At 53.2% G+C, this 19,286-nt stretch overlaps 8 protein-coding genes across 8 annotated transcripts; 4 read left to right on the top strand and 4 right to left on the bottom strand.

Annotated features, from left to right (window-relative positions):
* Positions 1–840: 840 nt before the first annotated feature.
* Positions 841–3,006, bottom strand: EJ05DRAFT_109129 (general substrate transporter). Its single transcript, XM_033738991.1, has 2 exons — positions 1,554–3,006; positions 841–1,500 (listed from the first exon to the last, which is right to left on the bottom strand). The coding sequence occupies exons 1-2, from the start codon at positions 2,889–2,891 to the stop codon at positions 1,201–1,203; spliced, it is 1,638 nt and encodes a 545-aa protein (XP_033598087.1). The 5' UTR covers positions 2,892–3,006; the 3' UTR covers positions 841–1,200.
* Positions 3,007–3,801: 795 nt separating this feature from the next.
* On the top strand, positions 3,802–4,303 carry EJ05DRAFT_109112 (uncharacterized protein). Its single transcript, XM_033738990.1, has 2 exons — positions 3,802–3,925; positions 3,977–4,303. Exons 1-2 carry the CDS (start codon positions 3,906–3,908, stop codon positions 4,197–4,199), a joined length of 243 nt encoding a protein of 80 aa, XP_033598086.1. The 5' UTR covers positions 3,802–3,905; the 3' UTR covers positions 4,200–4,303.
* Positions 4,304–9,306: 5,003 nt separating this feature from the next.
* Positions 9,307–9,534, top strand: EJ05DRAFT_478605 (uncharacterized protein). Its single transcript, XM_033744496.1, has one exon. It carries the CDS (start codon positions 9,329–9,331, stop codon positions 9,503–9,505), a length of 177 nt encoding a protein of 58 aa, XP_033598085.1. The 5' UTR covers positions 9,307–9,328; the 3' UTR covers positions 9,506–9,534.
* Positions 9,517–10,839, bottom strand: EJ05DRAFT_513120 (uncharacterized protein; the record flags this gene model as incomplete). The annotated part of the gene is made up of 1 exon (XM_033748400.1): positions 9,517–10,839. The coding sequence occupies exon 1, from the start codon at positions 10,723–10,725 to the stop codon at positions 9,517–9,519; it is 1,209 nt and encodes a 402-aa protein (XP_033598084.1). The 5' UTR covers positions 10,726–10,839.
* Positions 10,840–12,032: 1,193 nt separating this feature from the next.
* EJ05DRAFT_540317 (uncharacterized protein) lies at positions 12,033–12,682 on the top strand (the record flags this gene model as incomplete). The annotated part of the gene is made up of 3 exons (XM_033749594.1): positions 12,033–12,330; positions 12,392–12,424; positions 12,477–12,682. Exons 1-3 carry the CDS (start codon positions 12,078–12,080, stop codon positions 12,680–12,682), a joined length of 492 nt encoding a protein of 163 aa, XP_033598083.1. The 5' UTR covers positions 12,033–12,077.
* A 1,155-nt stretch (positions 12,683–13,837) lies between these two features.
* On the bottom strand, positions 13,838–15,811 carry EJ05DRAFT_532810 (PLC-like phosphodiesterase; the record flags this gene model as incomplete). The annotated part of the gene is made up of 1 exon (XM_033749095.1): positions 13,838–15,811. Exon 1 carries the CDS (start codon positions 15,662–15,664, stop codon positions 13,838–13,840), a length of 1,827 nt encoding a protein of 608 aa, XP_033598082.1. The 5' UTR covers positions 15,665–15,811.
* Positions 15,812–16,636: 825 nt separating this feature from the next.
* Positions 16,637–17,637, top strand: EJ05DRAFT_478604 (uncharacterized protein; the record flags this gene model as incomplete). The annotated part of the gene is made up of 1 exon (XM_033744495.1): positions 16,637–17,637. A coding segment is annotated over exon 1 (644 nt), but the record flags the coding sequence as incomplete, so codon positions are not given.
* On the bottom strand, positions 17,509–18,441 carry EJ05DRAFT_503090 (uncharacterized protein; the record flags this gene model as incomplete). The annotated part of the gene is made up of 1 exon (XM_033747365.1): positions 17,509–18,441. One exon carries the CDS (start codon positions 18,439–18,441, stop codon positions 17,509–17,511), a length of 933 nt encoding a protein of 310 aa, XP_033598080.1.
* Positions 18,442–19,286: the final 845 nt, after the last annotated feature.

The raw sequence follows: 19,286 nt of genomic DNA, 5'->3' as shown, positions 1-19,286 counted from the left end.
GGGGGGGGGGGGGTATGTGGAGGCGCCACCATAACCGTATGAAGGCATACACTCTTCAAGCAATATAACCAACGGTTCGGTGAGAGAACATCATGATAGCTGTGTGCTTAGTAGACATAGCTCTATACGACTGCATGAGCTCCAAGTCAGCGGCAAACGAACATAAATCCGGGATATTACGCCTCGACGCTTTTGTATGCCTTGTTCCACCATCAACCATCCCCTCCAGCCGCATCCCAAACACAAACACAATCCCACTCTAGCACCACCCACACCACACCCCATCAATCCAGACCCATAGCACATATCCCTCAGAAACCCTAGCCTCCCTCCCCCGCAAACACCGCAAAGCCCCTAACCCCAATCCAACCAAGCCCAAACCCAGCCAAGCCCATCCATGCACGCCATCCACCCACCCACCCAATAAATAGAAAAATGCAGGGAAAGCTCCCCAGAACACACCACCACCACCACCACCCATCACCACCAAAAACACCTAATCAACCAACCCATCACTCCCCCATCCACCCACCTTCTTTAGCGAGAAAAACAGCGAAACCGCCGGCTCGGTTACGGTGCGCTAGGCTGGATCCGTTCTAGTCAGCTGGAAGTGCCGGGCTGGGGCTGGGGGGGCTCCGGGGCTGATTAACTAACTAACAGCTGTAGCTGTCTGTCTAATTGTCTGGCTAATACGCTAGGTGCCGTTTGGTGGGGTAGCTAGCTACTGTAGCTAATTGGGCTGGGGTAGGATAGTGGTAATTAGTGGTAGCGTTCGTTGCGGGCGCGCCGCACGCGAGTCAAGCGCGTTTTTGGGTCGGTAGTGGATGGCGAGTGTCACACGGCACGCGAAGGAAGTGTGGAGAATAGCGCCATGCGCTAGGATCGGGTCCCTCGTATTATGGTAACCTCGCGCGTGGTGGGAGGAGAGCGTCGCGAAGTGCGAGTGACGGGACTATTTGCGGGATAGCGAGACGTCGCATACAATCACAGCGCAGACAGAATATCGAAGCGCGAGGAATATCACGACAGCAACCATGGAAGCAGCGATTGGTATGGGGCATAGCTTCATTCATGACTATCTCATGCAAAGCGTTGACCTCGTAAACAAATATGGTATCATCGTAATCATTTCCACTCCCACCCTATCCAAGCATCTTCATTATCCACAGCTCCCTTTCATGTAGTATACAAGCGGCGCTCTTAGTGGACAGAACCCTTGCGCTCGACATCCTCAACAATCGCCTCGGTAAGGGTACCCTTCTCGGTGAGGCCCATGTCGGCGGCGAAGGTGCTGTGTGGTACCCATTTGGCAGAGGTGCGAGGAGTAGTCTCCTCGAGCATGCGGTCGACCTGCTCAAGGGTAAGGCCCTTGGTCTCGGGAACGAGGAAGTAGGCGTAGATGAAGCAGAGAGAGCAGAGAGAGCCCCAGACGAAGAATACCTTGGGTCCGAGGTTGGCCTCGTCGGCACCGACCATGTAGGGGGTGATGACGGCGATGATCTAAGATTTTGTCAGCTTCAACCTTAAGTGCTGTCGAAGAGTGTGCAACTTACGCAGTTCCAGAGCCAGTTGCTGGCAGTTGAGAGACCGACGGCGCGGGAGCGGATAGGGAGAGGGAAGATCTCGCCAATGACGACCCAGGCAGCGGGTCCCCAGGTAGTAGCGAAGAAGAAGATGTAGATACAGATGAACGCAATCATGGCCTTGACGGTATTCGGGTTCTCACCGTCAACGGTGCCGGCAATAGCGATGATGAATTGACAGACGACCATACCGGCGGCACCGTAGATGAGGATAGTACGACGTCCCAAGCGCTCAACAATGTAGAACGAGATAGGAGTGGACAAGACATTGACGAGGGTAGTGATGAGGGAGATCAAGAACGGGTTGCTGATCGTGCCGAGCGTTTGGAAAAAGGTGGTGCCGAAGTAGAAGATGAAATTGATACCGGTCCACTGCTGCATCATCTGGAGACTGATACCGAGAATCGAACGGCGAAGGTTGGAGTGACCGTGGGAGATTGATCCCTTGAAGCAGTTGAGCCACGAGGACATGTAAGTACCCTGAGGAACGACCTGGAGCTCGTATTCGTGGTTGGCAACAATTTCAGCAAGCTCCTCTTCCACATATTGTGAGTCACGCGGCTGACCGCGGAGACGGGCGAGAGTCTCGCCAGCCTTCTGGATGTTGCCGCGCTTGACGTGGTAACGAGGAGACTCTGGCAGGACGAAGAGACCAACAGCAAGGATGATGGCCCAGAGGAACTGGATGGCAATGGGAATGCGGTAGGAGCCAGTATCATCGCGATCCTTGGTAGCGTAGGTGACGCAGTTGGACAGCAAGATACCAATGGTGATGGCGAATTGGTAGCCAGACACGAGAGCACCACGAACCTTGCGGGGCGCAATTTCGGACATGTACAGGATGATAATCGAGGATATAAAACCAATTCCGAGACCAGCGATAATACGACCGGGAATCATGAGACCAAGACCACTTGAGGCAGTTTGAAGAATGCAACCGATGAGGAAGATGCCGCAGCCGACAATGATGGTGGTTCGACGACCAATAAAGTCAGCCAAGTCACCAGCAATGATGGCACCGAAGAAAGTTCCGAGAGATAGGATAGAGGTGATTAGCGACTTCTCCCATGCAGGGATAGTGAAGTAGGCACTCTCTTCCTTTGTGGCACCGGGTGGTGGAGGCTCGAGCCCAGTGTATTGAGTGATGAAGTAGTTCATGCCTAGGACACCAGACATGTAACCAGTATCATAACCGAAGTAGATACCTCCGAAAGATGCAAAGGCGCACATGAGGTAGGCTTTGACGGTGACGGGCGCCTCAACGCGCGACACGTCGGTGGTGGCATGAAGGACAGCACCGCCCGGCATGATGAATAGAAATATGAGGGTACTGCTAGGAGAGGGTTGGAGGTGGAGGACGCTCGCAGCCTGAGGAGGTCGGTGAGGCTGAAGGGAAAAGGTATAATCCTAGGAAGATGCAGTCTATCGTGAGAAGAACGGAAATGAGGAATCGAGGGCGCGGAGGAGACTATAAACAAAAGATGGACCAGGGTGAGGAGGCGACGATAGGACGGCACAGACGAGGATGTTACGCTGCGGATGCGCCGATATCAGACCTCATCAGCTAGACTGAGCGTCAGTGAATAGATTTGCATGGGGAGCTACCCTCAGGCTGAGCGCACGGGGCAGGTACTCACTCCGGGAGTCTGTCACGCAACATGATTCGCGCCATTGGCGCAGACCGTGTGTTATTTTTTTGCGGCACACCAGAGACGCTCACGCACCAGCTGGACAGGTGGACAGGTGGAATTTGGAAAGGTGGAAACGGTGGAGAGTGGAGAGTGGAGAGGGATGTGGAGAAGCGGAAAAGTGGAATTTGGCGTGTAAGAGGAGCACAATGCTCACATGTTCGTTCACAGGGAGTGAACGCACAGACTCGAATACTCGAATCCGACAGGAAGGGATTGATGGAGCAGTCTCAATGACAAGAACTGGCTTGCTGGAGTAGTCTGGGCTGTCGTCTAGTGTGTTTTGGGTGTAAAAGCTGCTGGAGCAATATTAGAGAGGGTGAAGTGTGAATGTGTGTGAGATTGTGTGAAAGTGTGTGTGATGGGGAGAGCGTGGACCAGAGAGAGGTCCGAGAGCGAGAGCTGCAGCCGAGCCGAGAAGACACTAGCGCCGCACATTAACAAGCGGAAGCCTGCAGCTGCTTGTCACTTGTGGCTGTATCCTGCAATTGGCCCGACGCCTCCTCTCCCTAATAATATTAACTCCACCGCTGACTTGTTGGGGTCTGGAGTCGGAACTCTGGAGTCTGGAGTCTGGAGTCTGGAGTCGGAACCGGGTGAGTCTGGAGTAAGGACTGATTATTGCCTTTGTGTCATGAGACGGGGTTCTCACGCGTGAGTCGTCCTTTTTCTCTCTAATCACTTGCTTGTTGTTGACTCTGTTAGACTTCCACGCCGGCTACTGATGCGACGTCTGCCATCTGCCCACGCCTCCTCATTCATCGAACACTGCCACGACTGTCTCCAGAACAGCAGCACGAGCACGAGCACAATGACAAGGACAAGCAGAAGTAGGAAGATGAAGGAGACACCTAGCCGGAGTCCTGATCCTGGCCCTGGCCCTGGCCCTGGCGCATCAGTTGTGTCCCCGACCGCCGCTCGTCGCTAACTGCTTGCAGGCACTGGCCCTGGCTGTCTCGTGCCGTTTCTTACTTGGTCTGGTCGATGCTAAGGTAATACTCGCTGGGGAGGAAATCTGGCTGTGCCCATCGTTCAATCATCCGCATCCATTGCCACACCCACGTCTGACCCGGATGCTGGAAACGTCCTTTTATTGCTTCGATTGGTTCACTGTCGCCTTCCCGATTTGACTTGATATGCTCTCGAGTCTTGAAGAATCGAATACTTCAATTGTGCAGAGCCTTCATCCCATTACTAAAGTCAAGCCAAGCATCAGCCGACTCGAACGCCATGAACCATATGAAGAGCTTGATTTTTTGTTGATGTCGGTCATCGGCACCAACCCCACAGAGCTTGTTGTTCCATCTCCGCAATTTTTGTGAACATGGCTTGACGGGGCCGTGTCTAGTACCACCACTTGACTACAGCTTGCCCGTATTCATCGCGAATCAGACTGCTGTTGCTCACCTTTGCTCTAAATTGTCCAACTGGTCCCGATCACGCTTGAACTCTCTCTGCGACGGTCAAGAGCAACAGTATGATCTACAGGCGCGAGATGCTGGGTGAATGGCTCATCTGCATCTGCAACACTACCTGTCCATCCAGATTCCATCAGATCCTTAGCGCACGTTGGTCCTGGACCCTGTTTTTCTCAATTTGCGCATGATGTCCCGTCCGTCAAATCATCTTCTTCCAACGCGCGCGTCGGAAGTCGCCAGCCAGCAAGGCAAAGGAAAACCCGATTTCTCGTGCCCTGTTCGCTTTCCTTTGGGACATGACAAAAATGTGTCTGGTCATGGTGTCTCGGACGAGCCCTAGATAGTGACATGGTCCATTTCTGACGTCTCCACTCCATTCCACATTTTATTGACCCACCCGGGGACATATCCTTCAATGAATTAGCGTCAACGCCACCACTATTCCATCTTCCTCTTCACTCTCGTCTTCATCGTCCTCTGTGGTCGGCTCGACTTGAAAGAGCAGAGTTTTTGCATCGGCAACGTTGTCGGCCCTATCGTCATCCGCCGCCAGCTTACCGCTAAAGCCACAATCCGCCTATGGTCCCCTCGAATGCAACTCAGCACGAGGTTGCTACGCTACCATGCCGGGTGTCTTCTAGAAGCCTTCTGTAGCACTGAATCTGGATACGGCGTGTTGACACAGTGAGATCCTTTCGTAACCTCCTCGCAACTCAACGCTCACGACACAACCTCTTTGGCTCGTTCAGCCCAGCAGCTAGTAGTCACACATGAAACTCTCCGTGCTACTTACTCAACTCTCCGCTTTGTGGAGGTGGAGCCCTGGCTGAAGCTCTCCAGCCGTACTTTTGTCCCGGTCTGCATCTCACCCCAAGGCCCACCCTAACTGGAGAATTCGGGGAAAACGTCGATAGCCTCATGTCCATCTCCACTGACCTTAGCATTCTGCTCCCTGCCTGTCTATTCCGACACGTCTAGATTTCTGTTTCACGCCATCATTGGCCATCTAACCGCGATCCCGATTCATGTCTCGGGTTTCCCTCCCAGTGTGGCCAACTAAACCAAGCGCATCACCGACCGCTTGACTTGCCATGTGGTGCCGGCATGCTGGATGGAGACACTCCAGATCCATCTAGTCGGACACTAACTTAGCATCCAAATCCACACTACTATATTTTCACCACCGCTGTTTGTCTTTGCAATTTCTTCAGTCTTGCGGCGTGTACGTCAGCATTGAAAGCTTCGTGCTTCGAGGCCTGCGCCGTTTTCGGACTTCAGGATGTATTTGCGTAATACAAGCCACATCCGAGTCTATGATCTCTGGTCGTTCAGTCCAACACTAGAAATGCCAGGTGACCAGGATACGCCTCAACATCGTAGCTCATGACTGTGCGAATTTACAAAAAATCGTGGTCCATTGGTAATTGGTAACCCAGTTGTTCGACAACATGTCATGATCTGTAGCCAAACACTTTGATGGCCTGACACTACCGGATGTTCATCCTGTGATCAGATGCCGTTGTAAGCGCGGCGCGAGATCTCAGCCCAGGCACTCCTGTGCTTCTCAAAGAAGCCTGTGCTACGCGCGAGTGGATACCTGCTTGTCGCAAGCGTTTGTGCGAATAGGATACATGGAATAGGATACCTGTCAAAAAAGGCAACAAACATTGACTGATGTCTCAAGTGCCGCTCGAAGCGGACTGATCGTCAACGCTATACGACACAGCCGCTCACCCGTCCTAGCTACATACATCGCTTCAGCCCTGTAAAGACTCTTTCAGACTGTTCCTCGTGCCTATCACACCCTATACCGCGAAAGCTCTCAGTCACATGAGAGCTTCTAGAAACAGGGGCAGAGACCTAGAGAACACGAGCAGGCTGTCCCTTTGCATGTTCTACGGCACGTCCCTTGTCCAACGTACGACTAGAGGCAGCTCAATATGTAAGGTTCATACATCATCGAGGATTTCCACAGGACAGACGTTGTTCGAGCATAGGACTACAGGCATGTCACGGTTCATTCGCCCTAGATGGATGCTCACTGCATTGTGTATTCATCCCAAGAAGAATTACATGGCGCCAACATGCAGTAATGCATCATTTGTTCATTCCTTACATCACAACTTGTCTTCGTCCATATAAGCTGTGCAGCATTTGGTGGTCCCTGCTGCAACCGCTGCAATCGCTGTAACGAGTCAGGTCAACCACAAGAATTTCTAGCCCGTTGTCATGCACAGGAAAACTTGTCATCGCGGCAGTCATGCCGAGAACAGTACCACAAATCCTTATTCTTACGACCGCCTACGCTCCATCTTGCTTTTGTTGTCCAACGTGAGTATCCTTCCGTCAGCCCTCTCCGACTTCGTGCTGAGCCCAATCCTCGAAAACTCCCCGCTTATCTGGGTTTTCCGACTGCTCATGCGTGTGATATGCCGTCGATGGGATGATTAACAGCACACTGCCTTACATTCACCGGCCGATATCGCTTGTCCTTACTCGTTCCACAGGACTGGCACTGACTCTAGAAATGCAACAAGACATGCACAGGTCTCACAACATCAAGCCACAATTGCATTGTGGACTGAATCAACCACTGACCGGAAGCAGTATGGACAACAATGGCACTTGCTTATTCGATTGCATCCAACAGCACGGATGCTAATCTCCAACTCGTCTCCGGTAGCACACTGTGTCGCTGCATGCAGCCGCAGCAAGGAAAAGGGGTTCCCTACCGTTTAGTGAACAGAGCACACTCTACCAAGGATCCTTGAGGATTGACAGGATGACATGGTTCAGCATGATCACATGCCACATCAATCTCACAGCTCTGTCGCACAGCGTGTGGGGCCACGCGTTGGGTTGCTCTACACGCGTTCGATGCGCGATTTTCCAGAACCCTGGGGTATGGGGTTGTGGAGCCTCTCACGACGACTCAGCTTGAGCGTGGTGACTGTGCCGCAGTATCGAGGTCATGGACAAAAGCTCATTTACGATCAGAGGAGTGAATCATGCCGTCATCTTCTCTATACTTGCCGCCGTCGCCTATTCTCCCATACTACTTTACATAATTGCTAGAGCATACTTTGTGCTCAGGCCGCGACGTTCCAGCAACATGCGTTGTTGAACAGGTATGAAACTTGGTCATAGCTCAAATTACACCAACGGCTGAAGTGTTGCGAGGTACGCGATTGATGCGTACGACACTGGAGACATGAGTTCCTGACTGATCGCAACGTGAGATTGAACGAGAAAGCGACGAAATCGTGACGAGGAAACATCGACCTTCGTGGCTGGTTTCCCAGACCGTTCAGACAACCTCTTATCATGGTACTTCAGCCACCATAACTCAACGTTCACGATTCGATCATGCAAACGGTACATGTGTCAATTGTATACCTACATAGCTACGACTGTAGTCGCTGTCTCTGCGATTCATGTTTTGATGGTAAGATCAACAGGTACGAAACGCTACATGCAAGTCATGCAATACGATGCACATCGAATTTCAGCGACTATTCCATACTCAACGGATACTCTGAATAGAAACCTTCAGCCATGATGTCCTCGACGAATGCCACCATATCCCCTAGAAGCAGACCTCTCAATACCACATCTTAGACACAATACACGACATGATCATATCGCAACTCATAAAAAACTCCATCCTCTGATCTGGTACAGCTGTCCCAATTCACCGACAATAGTCCATCATTCCCCCTCCAGCTCGAACCCCCCTCTTGGCTACCTACCTCCCACGGCTACACAAGCCACCACGGACCGCCACGACAGGCACGACACAAAATACCAAACATTCAGCCCTGTGCAATACAGCCCCTGAACCTAGAAGACCCAGTACTTGTCTCCTTTGTGTACCTCGCAGCCGCAGCCGAACAGTCATCCCGCGCTGTCCCGAATTTTCTCTGTTCCTACAATCGCTCATGAACGGAGGACTGACTCGCTCGTGCGGAGGGATAGACCTGGGCGTAGCGCCAAGTAAGACGTGAGAGGACCTACATCACGCCATATGACGTCGAGTCAGCGCATTCGGCGCATTGTCGAGGGGTCATGTTGACTTCAAAACGAAGTTTTGAAAGTTCACCCTTTTTGTTATACATCTTCATAAAGTTTCGTGTGCGTGCTGTATCATGAAATGCTACATTTATCGGTGTCTTGGATGGTATGGGGTGTCTCTGTCAGGGCTGCGATTCATCGGTCGCTTCGAGGGGTATATGTCACATATCTCATGGGACGGGTTGAGAAGCGGTCAAGTCAAGGCATGATTGGGAATCATTGTTACGAATTATATGACATTGATTGAATTGAGAACTTGTGCATCTCAGTCGCGCTAGGCTAGACTGCATGATTGCTATGCCGTGATAAGAGTATTAGGGCCAGGGGAGTGCCACGTCTGTGAACCAGACGTCCATTAAGTAGAAGATAAACTCCTGCGTCGTGCAACGCGGGCATGTGGCCACGCAGAATGTGACGCCAAAGTGTCAACATGCCATGGTAAAGAGTACCGCTCAACCAAACACTTACTTGAAGTCTCCGTCAAAGCATCCTCTGCTCCACCATCCAAAGACCGCAATCCTCAGATAAAGCTCTCCAAGAAACGCCATATTACCCAGTTCTTCCACAAATGCACGAATACAAACACAAACGCCCGTCTCCCCCAACCAACCAGCCACACACACCCAACGCAATCGCAACGAAATATCATACACTCAGAGATATAAGCCCATGGAAGAGGCCCACACTCCCAGTCAGCCCCACGAAGCATACATCTCGCCGCTCCCTATACTACCACACACCTTGAAATCAGCAAAGCTAACCACGACCAAGAGCAGCAAATGCCGCTTCTCCAGCACGCTCGCCCGCCTCGTCGTCACACCCTTCCATGTATTCGCCGAACCAGGCGTCGTCCTCTTCAATCTCGTCTTGTGTTAGTGGGATGTCCAGGCCCCTGAGCGGGAGCTTGCTGCGTTCGGCGAGAGTGGGCTCGCGGGTTGGATACTGGAGTGGGCGGTGTGCGGGCATGGGGTTGGCTGTCAGAACACTCGTTTCTAGGTTGATGGGCTTGATGTGCATGCCTGGTGTGTCTGGTGTCTTGACGTGTTGTTCGATTGCGAGCACAGGCTTAGGATGAGCAGCGATGCTTGTACCAGGAGCAATAAGGTTACGATTGCCTGCGCTAGCTTTCTTCTGCTTCCGCTGCTCTGCGAGCCGGCTTTCGAGCTTGTGCGTGTTTCTCCTCTGGCGGCTGCGCTTTCGGCTCTGGCTTGGCCTGCTTCCGGGCGCGGGTTTGGGGCGTGCTGGAGCTTTGAAGTTAGCTGGGGCTTTGGGGATAGCTGGAGTTTGAAAGTTAGCAGGAGCTTGGAAGTCATAGTTAGCTGCAGACCACCCGGACGGTGGTGGACGTGGAAGGGGCATTTGCTGGGCGAGCATGGGGTGGTATTGCGGTGCCATCTGCCAGTGTGTTTGGTCTGTCATGCCCGATGCGTGTGGCATGAAGCTCAGCGGTGGGCCAGGCTGAACGGCATAGCCCGGGAGATTCAGAGAAAAGCCTGGGAACGCTGACGCTGGCACCATCTGCTGCGAAGCAGGTCCATGAGCTTGAGCCTGAGCCTGAGTTTGAGCGCGCTCTCGAGCAAAGCCCCGAGTCGGCTGCGTGACAACAACACCAGACGGACCAGCCCACTCCTGACTGAAATGCCTCGGATGGTTGACGCAGAGCCTATCCGGGTGAGCATGGCCGCAGTAAACGCACGGATAAGGACAGTCCTGGAGCATGTGAACCGGCGAGGTCACGAGTCCACACCTCTGGCATTGATCGCGCAGATTCCACATCTTGTCCGAGTTCACAAAGGCGGTTTTGTCGTAGGGGTTGAGCTTTGCGCCCTTGGCCTCGTTGCGGGCGCGTCGGATGTGCTCACGGCTCTGTTGCGAGACATTTGCGATGCCGGATTCGAGGTGGTCTTCGTAGTGTGCACAGGGACATTTCGGGCGGTGGAAGGTTAGTGAGTGGGATTTTTGCATTGGGCTGTTTTGGGGTTGCTTAGATTGCTATGCTGGGTTGGGCAATTTGTTGTAGCTGGCTTGGTAGTGTTTTTGAAGTGGGACGAGATTTTGTAGGACTGGAGTTGAGCAGAGAAATTTCATGTCACTGCTGTGAAGAAAAAGTGTGGCAATCTGCCCCACTTTATGTTTGTTGCATTGTTTACAATATTGCAACGGACATCCCACGTGACTGTAATTTGCCCACTGAATACTTGCTCCTATATGCGCGTAGGTATCCCAGGTAACGGATGTTTTGTCTTGAGTGCTTCCAACTCTCTGCCGTTCCGTATAGGTGTATTGAGTTTCGAGTATCAAATCACTAATCAACGTGATTCTGCCCTTCAATGTCCACACACACTCGACAGATGACACAGGATAACCAGAATAGATTCAAAAAGCTGTCTTGATCGACAGGGAGCTTAGTTCTCTTGCAAGATCTCAAGATTTCACCAGGAAAAAAGACACGTCGGCCTGCATTCACGCCTGGTCGAGGACAGGCGTCGACCGAGATCATAATGATCTTTGGTTCCGTTCTGGTGACTCAGAAGGTTACCCTCGTGTCTATCAGCGCACAGTGTTCAGAGACCACATCGCCCTGACACCCAGGGTGCTCGAACCACTGACCTATACAATGACATTGTCTATGGTCGCGGCCCCTGAGAATGCTCAGTTAACGTCGACTCGAAGTCAGAATATGTAATGTTTCCTTGCGATGTCGACAATAGTAAGTCCGTAGTCAAGGAATCGATACCGTTGCTAGACCGTGAGCATGATTGCCACGATGGCGAGGATGATACTAAAAAGCTGACTGCACAAGGTCAGTCCTCACGCTCGAGGCCCCACCTTCGCCTCCGCATGAGTGAAAACAATGTATAGCTTGCTTTTAATGGCACTGCGAGTTATCTCCCCGATTCTGAACCTTTCATATCAAAGAATGAAGGGTCTGATGCGGAACGTGCTGCGCAAACCCTTGAATAACAACCCAGAGCCAGGTTGTGCACAAAGTTTTCTCAAGGATCATCATTGAGATAGCCCTGTTTGGCTTGGAAGTATCAAGAATGTTGGCTTTTTTGCGGCATGACCTCAAACAAAGCAAGTTTTGTGCGAGTTGAATACAGGAATTATAAGGCAGGAGCCTGATTCTCCATCGGTGGTGGCAAAACGTATTTTTGCCGAGATATGAGAGCTGTTTGAAAAGATATAAAAGCCGAAGGTCTCAGCATGCTATACGGTCAGGACCTGTTCCCCACGATAAACCATCAAGAGATAGACTCTCGACCTCACGGACCAAATCCTCGGCAGGTTTAGCGGGATATCAGAGTATACAAGATATGACGATGAATACGGTCGAGATTAACGAGGTCTTGAAGAAAGCCCTGTCTATTATACATGGCGGTCTGCAGCTTCAATTCGGGAGGACCTTGGCAATGGTCAAAGTCATCCCTCCAGGAATTTTCAGGGAAGGTGAAGATATACCAAGGACGATCGAAGCGGTAGAACGGCAAGCTGCGCTGTTCTTCGTAAAACTACTCAAAAAACTACTCGATCTTGTCAAGGAGACCAGACGCGTTCTGGAAGATCTAAGTGAGTGCGCAGTCTTTGTCCCCTCGACACTCATACTAACCCAACATACTAGCTTGTTCAGACTGCGATTTAATTTATAAAGAACTCAGCAGAAGTGAGTGCGCAGTCTTTGTTCCATCGCCACTTCTACTAACCCAACACACTAGTTAGGGTGGCCAATGATCGGGCGAACAGTGTCCCGGCGGATCGTGATCGGTATAATTCTGAGATCTCTGATAGAAACACTGTAATACATGCGGTAGCTAAGATGCTTCGTGATAAGTACATCGGCTTGCTTAAGGACTGGACCACTCTAGATAAGTATATCACCACCATCAAGGAAGAAACGTCAGAGCACACCGCGACCGCATGAGTCCCACGCACAACACCCCACAGCCACGACCGTCCGGCCCGGCCCGGCACGTTCCCATAACACAGTCGCTACCTCCATATCAAACACCCCGGGCCTCAGTATGCCCACGATGTACCCCCCAGCTAGAATACATCCAGTGCAATGATGTACCCTCCAAACAGAATACATCGAGTGAAACTATGCCCTCTCAAACATGTCAGATCTTATCCAGAAGCTACACAGACCATGACAATACAATTTCCACTCCTTTGATGAAACTATTGCGTGTCGTGCTTGCATATGGCCCAACGATATCGCACCCGTATACTGCTACCGTGCTACTTTGCGCTTGTCCGCGTGTTTGTGCATCCGTGCCCCTATATCAAGATACCCTCTGCGCATCACATGCCACTCGTCCTGGAAACAGCACATCCCCCAAACAGCACATCCCCCAAACAGCACATCCCCCAAACAGCACATCCCCCCTATCCATATCTCCCATCTCATCCTCAACTCCCACATCTTCCCCACATCATCTTTCCCCCTTAGACACCAAACCCACCACCAAACCCACCACCGATCCCACCACGCCCACCATAGCACCGCACCCACCAAACCTCCAAGAACGACAGCCCGCACAAACCACGACCCACTGACGTGAACAGAACAAAAAATAGTAATATAGAAATACCATCCCAGGAACCACAGAAGTCCCAGTAACCACAATCATCTCTATCCATCCCATCCATCAATTCCAAACCTCTAATACCACCGCTCCACAGCCCCACTCCACAAACCCAACCCAGACCTCAAAGAAACATTTCAGCGGCAGGCATATAAGCGCGAGCTGCTAGACAGTATACTGCCTAGTATGTTTATATGCCGGGATTATCATGGTAGTGGTGGTAGACTAGGAGTGATGGCGCTTAAATAGATACGTTAAGTATCGTATGAGGTATCATAAAAGCTATATTCAGGGAATGGAGTAGGAGAAGGTGGTATACGAGCATCGTGTTCCACACGCCGTACCCCTGAGCCCCTGAACCCCCTTTTCATCTACCCTCTCATCTAACCCCCAACCCTCAACTCTCAACTCTCAAACCCCCTTTAACCCAATTCCCCTTCAACCCATAACCCTTTAACCCATCCACCCTCCCACTTTCACCCTCTGCCCCCTCACCCAACCACCTCCCACCTAACCAAAACCCCACACCCACTGTCCCCGCCCCCCAAACCCACCATCCGCACAACCACCCACCCCTGGCCCCCAACATACGCCACCCTAACCGCAGCAACACACAACTTCGCATTCCCCTTGAACCGATCATCCGACTTGACCAACAGCCGCACAAACGCCATTTCCTCGCTCTCGGCTGGGTATTGCCACTCTAGGACTTCGTTCCAGAGGGGGTCGGTGGCGGGCGGGTTGGTGCGGGCGCCATGGCCGTGGCTGTGGTGGTGCAGGAGGGGGAGGTTGTGGTGTTTGTAGGGGGATGTTTTGCGTTTTTGTGGGGGTGAGTTGGGGTTGGTGGTGGTTGGGGGGATGTGCAGGGTGGCGGTGAGGTAGGGTTTGATGGGGTCGTCTGGGTCGCGGTCGGAGGGGACGGGGACGTCTGATGCGCCGGCGACGTGGAGACGGAGGGTCTTGATGCGGGGAGAAGCATCGGCATCGGCAGACGCCAAGACAGCGTGTCCGCCGGCGCGCAGGGCAGCAGGTTTGAGGACGAATCCGTCAGTGCCGGCAAAGAGGGCCCCGTTAAGCTGCATAGCCGCGTCAAAGGACTGCCAGTTCAGGGCGCAGATCTGGGCGCCGACGGCCCAGAAGGGCACGGGGGAGAGGTTGCGGGAGGAGATGCGGGAGCCCTTTGGGTAGACGCGCATGAGGTGGTGGGCGTTGTGGGAGGCGATGGCGGCGGCGTGGGCGGGCAGGTGGGCGGCGAGGGCGGATTCGGAGACGTTGATGAGGTGGTGGTGGGGCGCGTTGGTGAGGGATTGCTCGAACCAGGAGTTGTCTGCGGGCTTGACGGACTGGGCGTAGACGCCTATTGCGGCGAGCTCGGGGATGATGAGGGAGACGGGGGCGTCTTGCTTGGCTTTTGCGTACTGGTGGCGGGCGGCTTTGTCGGCTTCGTCTTCGGAGGAGGAGGAGGAGGAGGAGGAGGTGTCCGAGTCGGCGGCTTCGTTGGGGATGTGGTGCTCTACGATTACGCAGATCTTGGAGCCTAGCTCGGCGAGAGTTACGTGTTCGCCGCCGCCTTGCTCCTCGTGGCCTTTCTCGCGGACGTGTTTGCTCAGGAGGCGGTCGCCCCAAACGTCTTGCATGATCTGCACGAGGCGGAGCTGGCCATGCGGACCGCAGTGGTTCTCGAGACTCAGGAAGATTGGGGCGGCGGAGTGGCCCTGGGCGTTTGCGCTCTCCTTTGCTTCTTTGTCGACGACGTCACGGATCGTCTCGCAGACGGCGCGGAAGGACACATGGGAGACGAGGGTGTAGCCGTGCGTGACTTTGGGCTCGTCTTTGTTGTCGTCGTTGTCCCAGGCGTCGATCTCGACGCAACGCGAGCCAGTGTTGAGCGCGACCTCGTATGCTGCGGCGGATGATGATCCGTACAGCTGGTGGGCGATCAGATATGTGTTGTGGCTGGAGCTGATGAAGTACTCCGGCAGGCGATGGGAGCGATCTATCAGTTCCGGGGGGACCTTGACATGCGGCTTATCCAGCAGGGCACGGAGCGCTGGGGTTATTTCGTCATTGCCGTCGTCCAGTCCGGCGTCGCTGGCCGACAAGACCCCTTTGTTGACCAGAAACGAGCGCAGGGCCGGGCTGACGCGTAGCTGGTTCTTGGTGATGAGAGTCTCCCTGGCAGCATGGCCGCCGCCGGCGATGGCATGAGGGTCGAGCTGCTCGCCCGTGGTGTCGTCGTCGACCTTGCTGCACCTGGCTTTTGAGAATGGATTCATGCCGGACAGGCGGGCGGTAAGAGACGGCTCGGGGTCGGACATGACCAGCTTGATGATGTTGGTGTTGAGAAGTGATCCTGACGGAGGGTGGTGGACACGGGGCTGGGATTGAGATAATGATACAGATATGTGATATGAATACGAGATATGGTATATCGTACTCACTCACTTGATACTGACAGACAGACGTCACAAAGCAGTCGCTGTAGTCGCAGCAAGGTTTCCCCACCATAAAGCATCTACCCCAAGATCCACCCACTAGGCCTGGAGGAGACTAGCTGCCGACAAGTGCAAGGCCAGGACAGGTCCGAGATTGTTTGTTACACCGTCCGGGTGCAAGCATACTACAAGTACCTGCATATTCGAATGCATATATACAAACGGCAAACAACCAAACAAACAAACCCATCTCCATCCACACAGCCCAGACAAAGATAAAGCCAAATCCAGATCTCCGCATGCCTATCACCTCCTATCCCCTAAACCCCGACCCCAGCCAAGCGCGCGCTAAGCAAAGCACCATAAACCCATCCGAAAGACATGCATGCATGCACCAGGCAAAAAAACGCATAAAATACTCCGCCTTACGTACCTGTATGCAAGCATCACACCACTCCCAGCACTCCGACACAGCACTCCGTACAAGCATACAATATTTATTAATAGCCAACGCCGAACCTCCCGCACACCGCAATCCCGAGCACACATGCCGTGAAATCACAAAAATGACGTGTAACTACCGTGAGTGCTGTGCGGTTGGTATGTATGTGGTTAAGAGCGGGGTTACTATGTATGTATGTATGTATGTATGTATGTATGTATGTATGTATGTATGTATGTATATGCTATATATACACAGCATTACAGGGTAGGGTAGGGTAGGGTAGAGTAGGGGTGAGGGTGAGGCAAGGCAGCGGCACGGGTGGTAGTGGTGGTGGTTGGTTGGTGCCGAGGGGGCAGTGTTTGCGATGTGATGTGATGTGATGTGTCGGAAGTGAGTGTAGTTCGCATAGCCTTGCGATGTGGGAGTGGTGATGATAATAGGCATCTGTCGCGTTCGAACTCGACGACTTTTACTTTTACTTTTACTTTTACGTTGACTTTGACTCGACTCGACTCGACTACCGGGACTGCGTCTACTACGGCAAACAGTATATACAAACAAGTACCACGACGATGTCCAACACCAAGCACACACCCAACATGCCACCACCCCTCTCTACCTGCACTCTCACTCTATCCCTAACCCTCACCCTCACCCTAACTCTAACCCTCCTCACAACCCTCCTCCCCAGCACCAGCACCAGCACACCCATCCGCACAAACCCACAAATCCGCGCCCACGCCCGAGCCCACGCCCGCAACGCCGAAATGCCCGGCGAACCCATCTGCGCCTCCGGCCGACCGGACGCAGTCAACATCTGCCCCTCGGACTCGAAATGCACATACATCACCCACTCGGACCAAACAGTCCCGCCGCGAGGCCTGTCGTCTCTTCTCCGTCCACAAGCACAAGCACGCCAAGCCCTCCAAGCCCGCGACAAATGCCACACCGCCCCGGCAATCACAAGCACAGACTTCCACTTCGGACCAGACCCGGGACAGCGCTGCATTGTGTGGCGCGGGGCCGGGTGCGTGGGGACGGGCGGCGGGGGCAAGTATGGCGAAGGGGAGGGCCCGTATATGTGTGATGTGAGTTGTCCGGGGGTGGATCTGGTGCATGAGGCCGGGGAGGCGGTGAGTTGGCGGTGTTTTGGGGATGGGGATGATGGGAGTGATGGTGATGGTGGTGATGGTGGGGAGGAGGAGGATTATTGGGGTTGGAGGAGGGGGTTTGGGTGTGCTGATTAGGGCGGGGTGGTAATTAGGGGTGGTGTTTGGGGGGTTTATGGGTGGAGGTGGTGGGTTGGGGTTGAGGTGGGAGGATTGGGATGGTGTTGTTGCTCGTCGGCATTGGAGTCCTCAGCATCGTCGTCGTCGTCGTCGTCCTCATTCCCACCTCCTCCACCATTCCCCCCCCCCAACCCTCCCTCCCGACTACTCAACAACAACGCCCTCCCCCTCCCCACCCCATCCATCCCACACACAACCCGATGCGCAGCCCAATCCCGCCGCTGACAGTCCCGCGAACAATACGCCGCAGTCCCACACCTCGCACACTTGGACAATGATCCCCTTTCCCCCTCACACCCCCCTTCACGACAAGCAGCACAAAGCCCCAGATCCAAGGCTCCATACAACCAACCCGGGTAGATGGCCAGTCCATCGGCACCCGGATCGTCCATGTCGGCGGGCCCGTCGAGTTCGACGTAGAATTCGTGGCGGTGGGGGCGGGACTTGCTAGAGAGCCAGGTTTGGGCGGAGGTCATGGTTTGGAGGAGGGTGAGGGCGAGGGCGGAGATTGTTGGGGGGGTGGTGTGGCGCATGGAGAGGGATGGGAGGGGGTGCCAGTGGTGTTGTATAGACTGGGTTGTTGTCGACTGGCTTACTGTCGACTGTCCATCATCATCAACATCACCATCCTCCGAAGCAGCAACATCAAACACCAGCACCAAGATCCAACAGCCATCCGCATCCAGACTCCCGACCGAGACCTGGCGCCGGATCCGACTGATTTCGAACGCTGCCGTCGTCGTCGTCTCGTGTCCGTCCTTTCCGTGCTTTCCATCATCATTAACATCACCACCACCCGCCAAGTTACATATCCAAGTAACGCTAAACCAGCGGTCAAAGTCCCAAAAGGCGCGGCGGGCGTCGGGGTGGAAGCAGTGCAGGATATGGGCGATTGCGGATGGGATTGTTGTGGGAGGAGGGGTCATGAGTGGTGAGGTGGTGACTAGTGAGGATATATATATTATGATTTGAATGATTGATGTGAGGTGGAGTGGATAGTAGGAGGTAATTAGAATATTCCGAGCTGGTTGCCTAGTTGGGATAGTGCGTGGTGGGATCAAGGGTAGGCGTGCTGTGATGGCGTTTGTAATTATGTCGTCTAAGCAGTTGCGTAAGAAAGACAGTAGTGGGTCCCGGTCACGAGGGATGCCTTACTATGACATGGCAGCCTGAAACGCAGCAGGCAGACACAGACACTCCAGGTCTACAGGCAGTGCCCAAGTGCCGGTATTCCAGACAGTACATGCATCATCCCATCCAGCACGCCCGCACAGTCTACGGATGGATTGCTGAATAATGCAAGTCAGTCTACGCACAGACATGGAACATAGTGCGTGTAGCAAGTAATCAGAGTCGTTGTTTCAGGTGGAATGTAACAGTGTTTCAGTAATAATATATATAGGACATTGAAAGCATCCGAGCGCAGGATGGTTTGCGGTGGTGATGACGACGACGATGATGACGAGGATGATGATGACAGTAATAGATGATGCATCCAGACGAGGAGATATGTAGGATTGATTCCGTTGTAGCGTAAGTGAGAGAGTGAGAGAGCCGGATATGGGCTTGTTGTTAGCTACTATGTAGCCTACTAGGTAGTTAGTTGGTGCCTGAGGAGCTACAAAGTCGCTGGACGTGGCCTGATCAGCTGATGATGAGGAAGAAGGCAGACAGGCAGACAGACAAGACAGACAAGACAGACAAGACAGACAAGACAGACAAGACAGACAAGACAGACAAGACAGACAAGACAGACAAGACAGACAAGACA

The sequence above is a fragment of the Pseudovirgaria hyperparasitica genome (assembly GCF_010093815.1).
Source record: "Pseudovirgaria hyperparasitica strain CBS 121739 unplaced genomic scaffold EJ05scaffold_13, whole genome shotgun sequence".
Lineage (NCBI taxonomy): Eukaryota > Fungi > Ascomycota > Dothideomycetes > Acrospermales > Acrospermaceae > Pseudovirgaria > Pseudovirgaria hyperparasitica.
The sequence above is the reverse complement of the archived record's forward strand: the minus strand, read 5'-3'. Positions and strand labels throughout refer to the sequence as shown.

Excerpts from the sequence above, each read along its gene's own strand:
- EJ05DRAFT_109129 (XM_033738991.1), bottom strand. The coding sequence starts at position 2,891 with ATGCCGGGCGGTGCTGTCCTTCATGCCACCACCGACGTGTCGCGCGTT. Across the intron at positions 1,501-1,553 it reads GCAACTGGCTCTGGAACTGC|ATCATCGCCGTCATCACCCC; the intron begins GTAAGTTGCACA and ends ACAAAATCTTAG.
- EJ05DRAFT_109112 (XM_033738990.1), top strand. The coding sequence starts at position 3,906 with ATGAGACGGGGTTCTCACGC. Across the intron at positions 3,926-3,976 it reads ATGAGACGGGGTTCTCACGC|ACTTCCACGCCGGCTACTGA; the intron begins GTGAGTCGTCCT and ends TGACTCTGTTAG.
- EJ05DRAFT_478605 (XM_033744496.1), top strand. The coding sequence starts at position 9,329 with ATGCACGAATACAAACACAAACGCCCGTCTCCCCCAACCAACCAGCCA.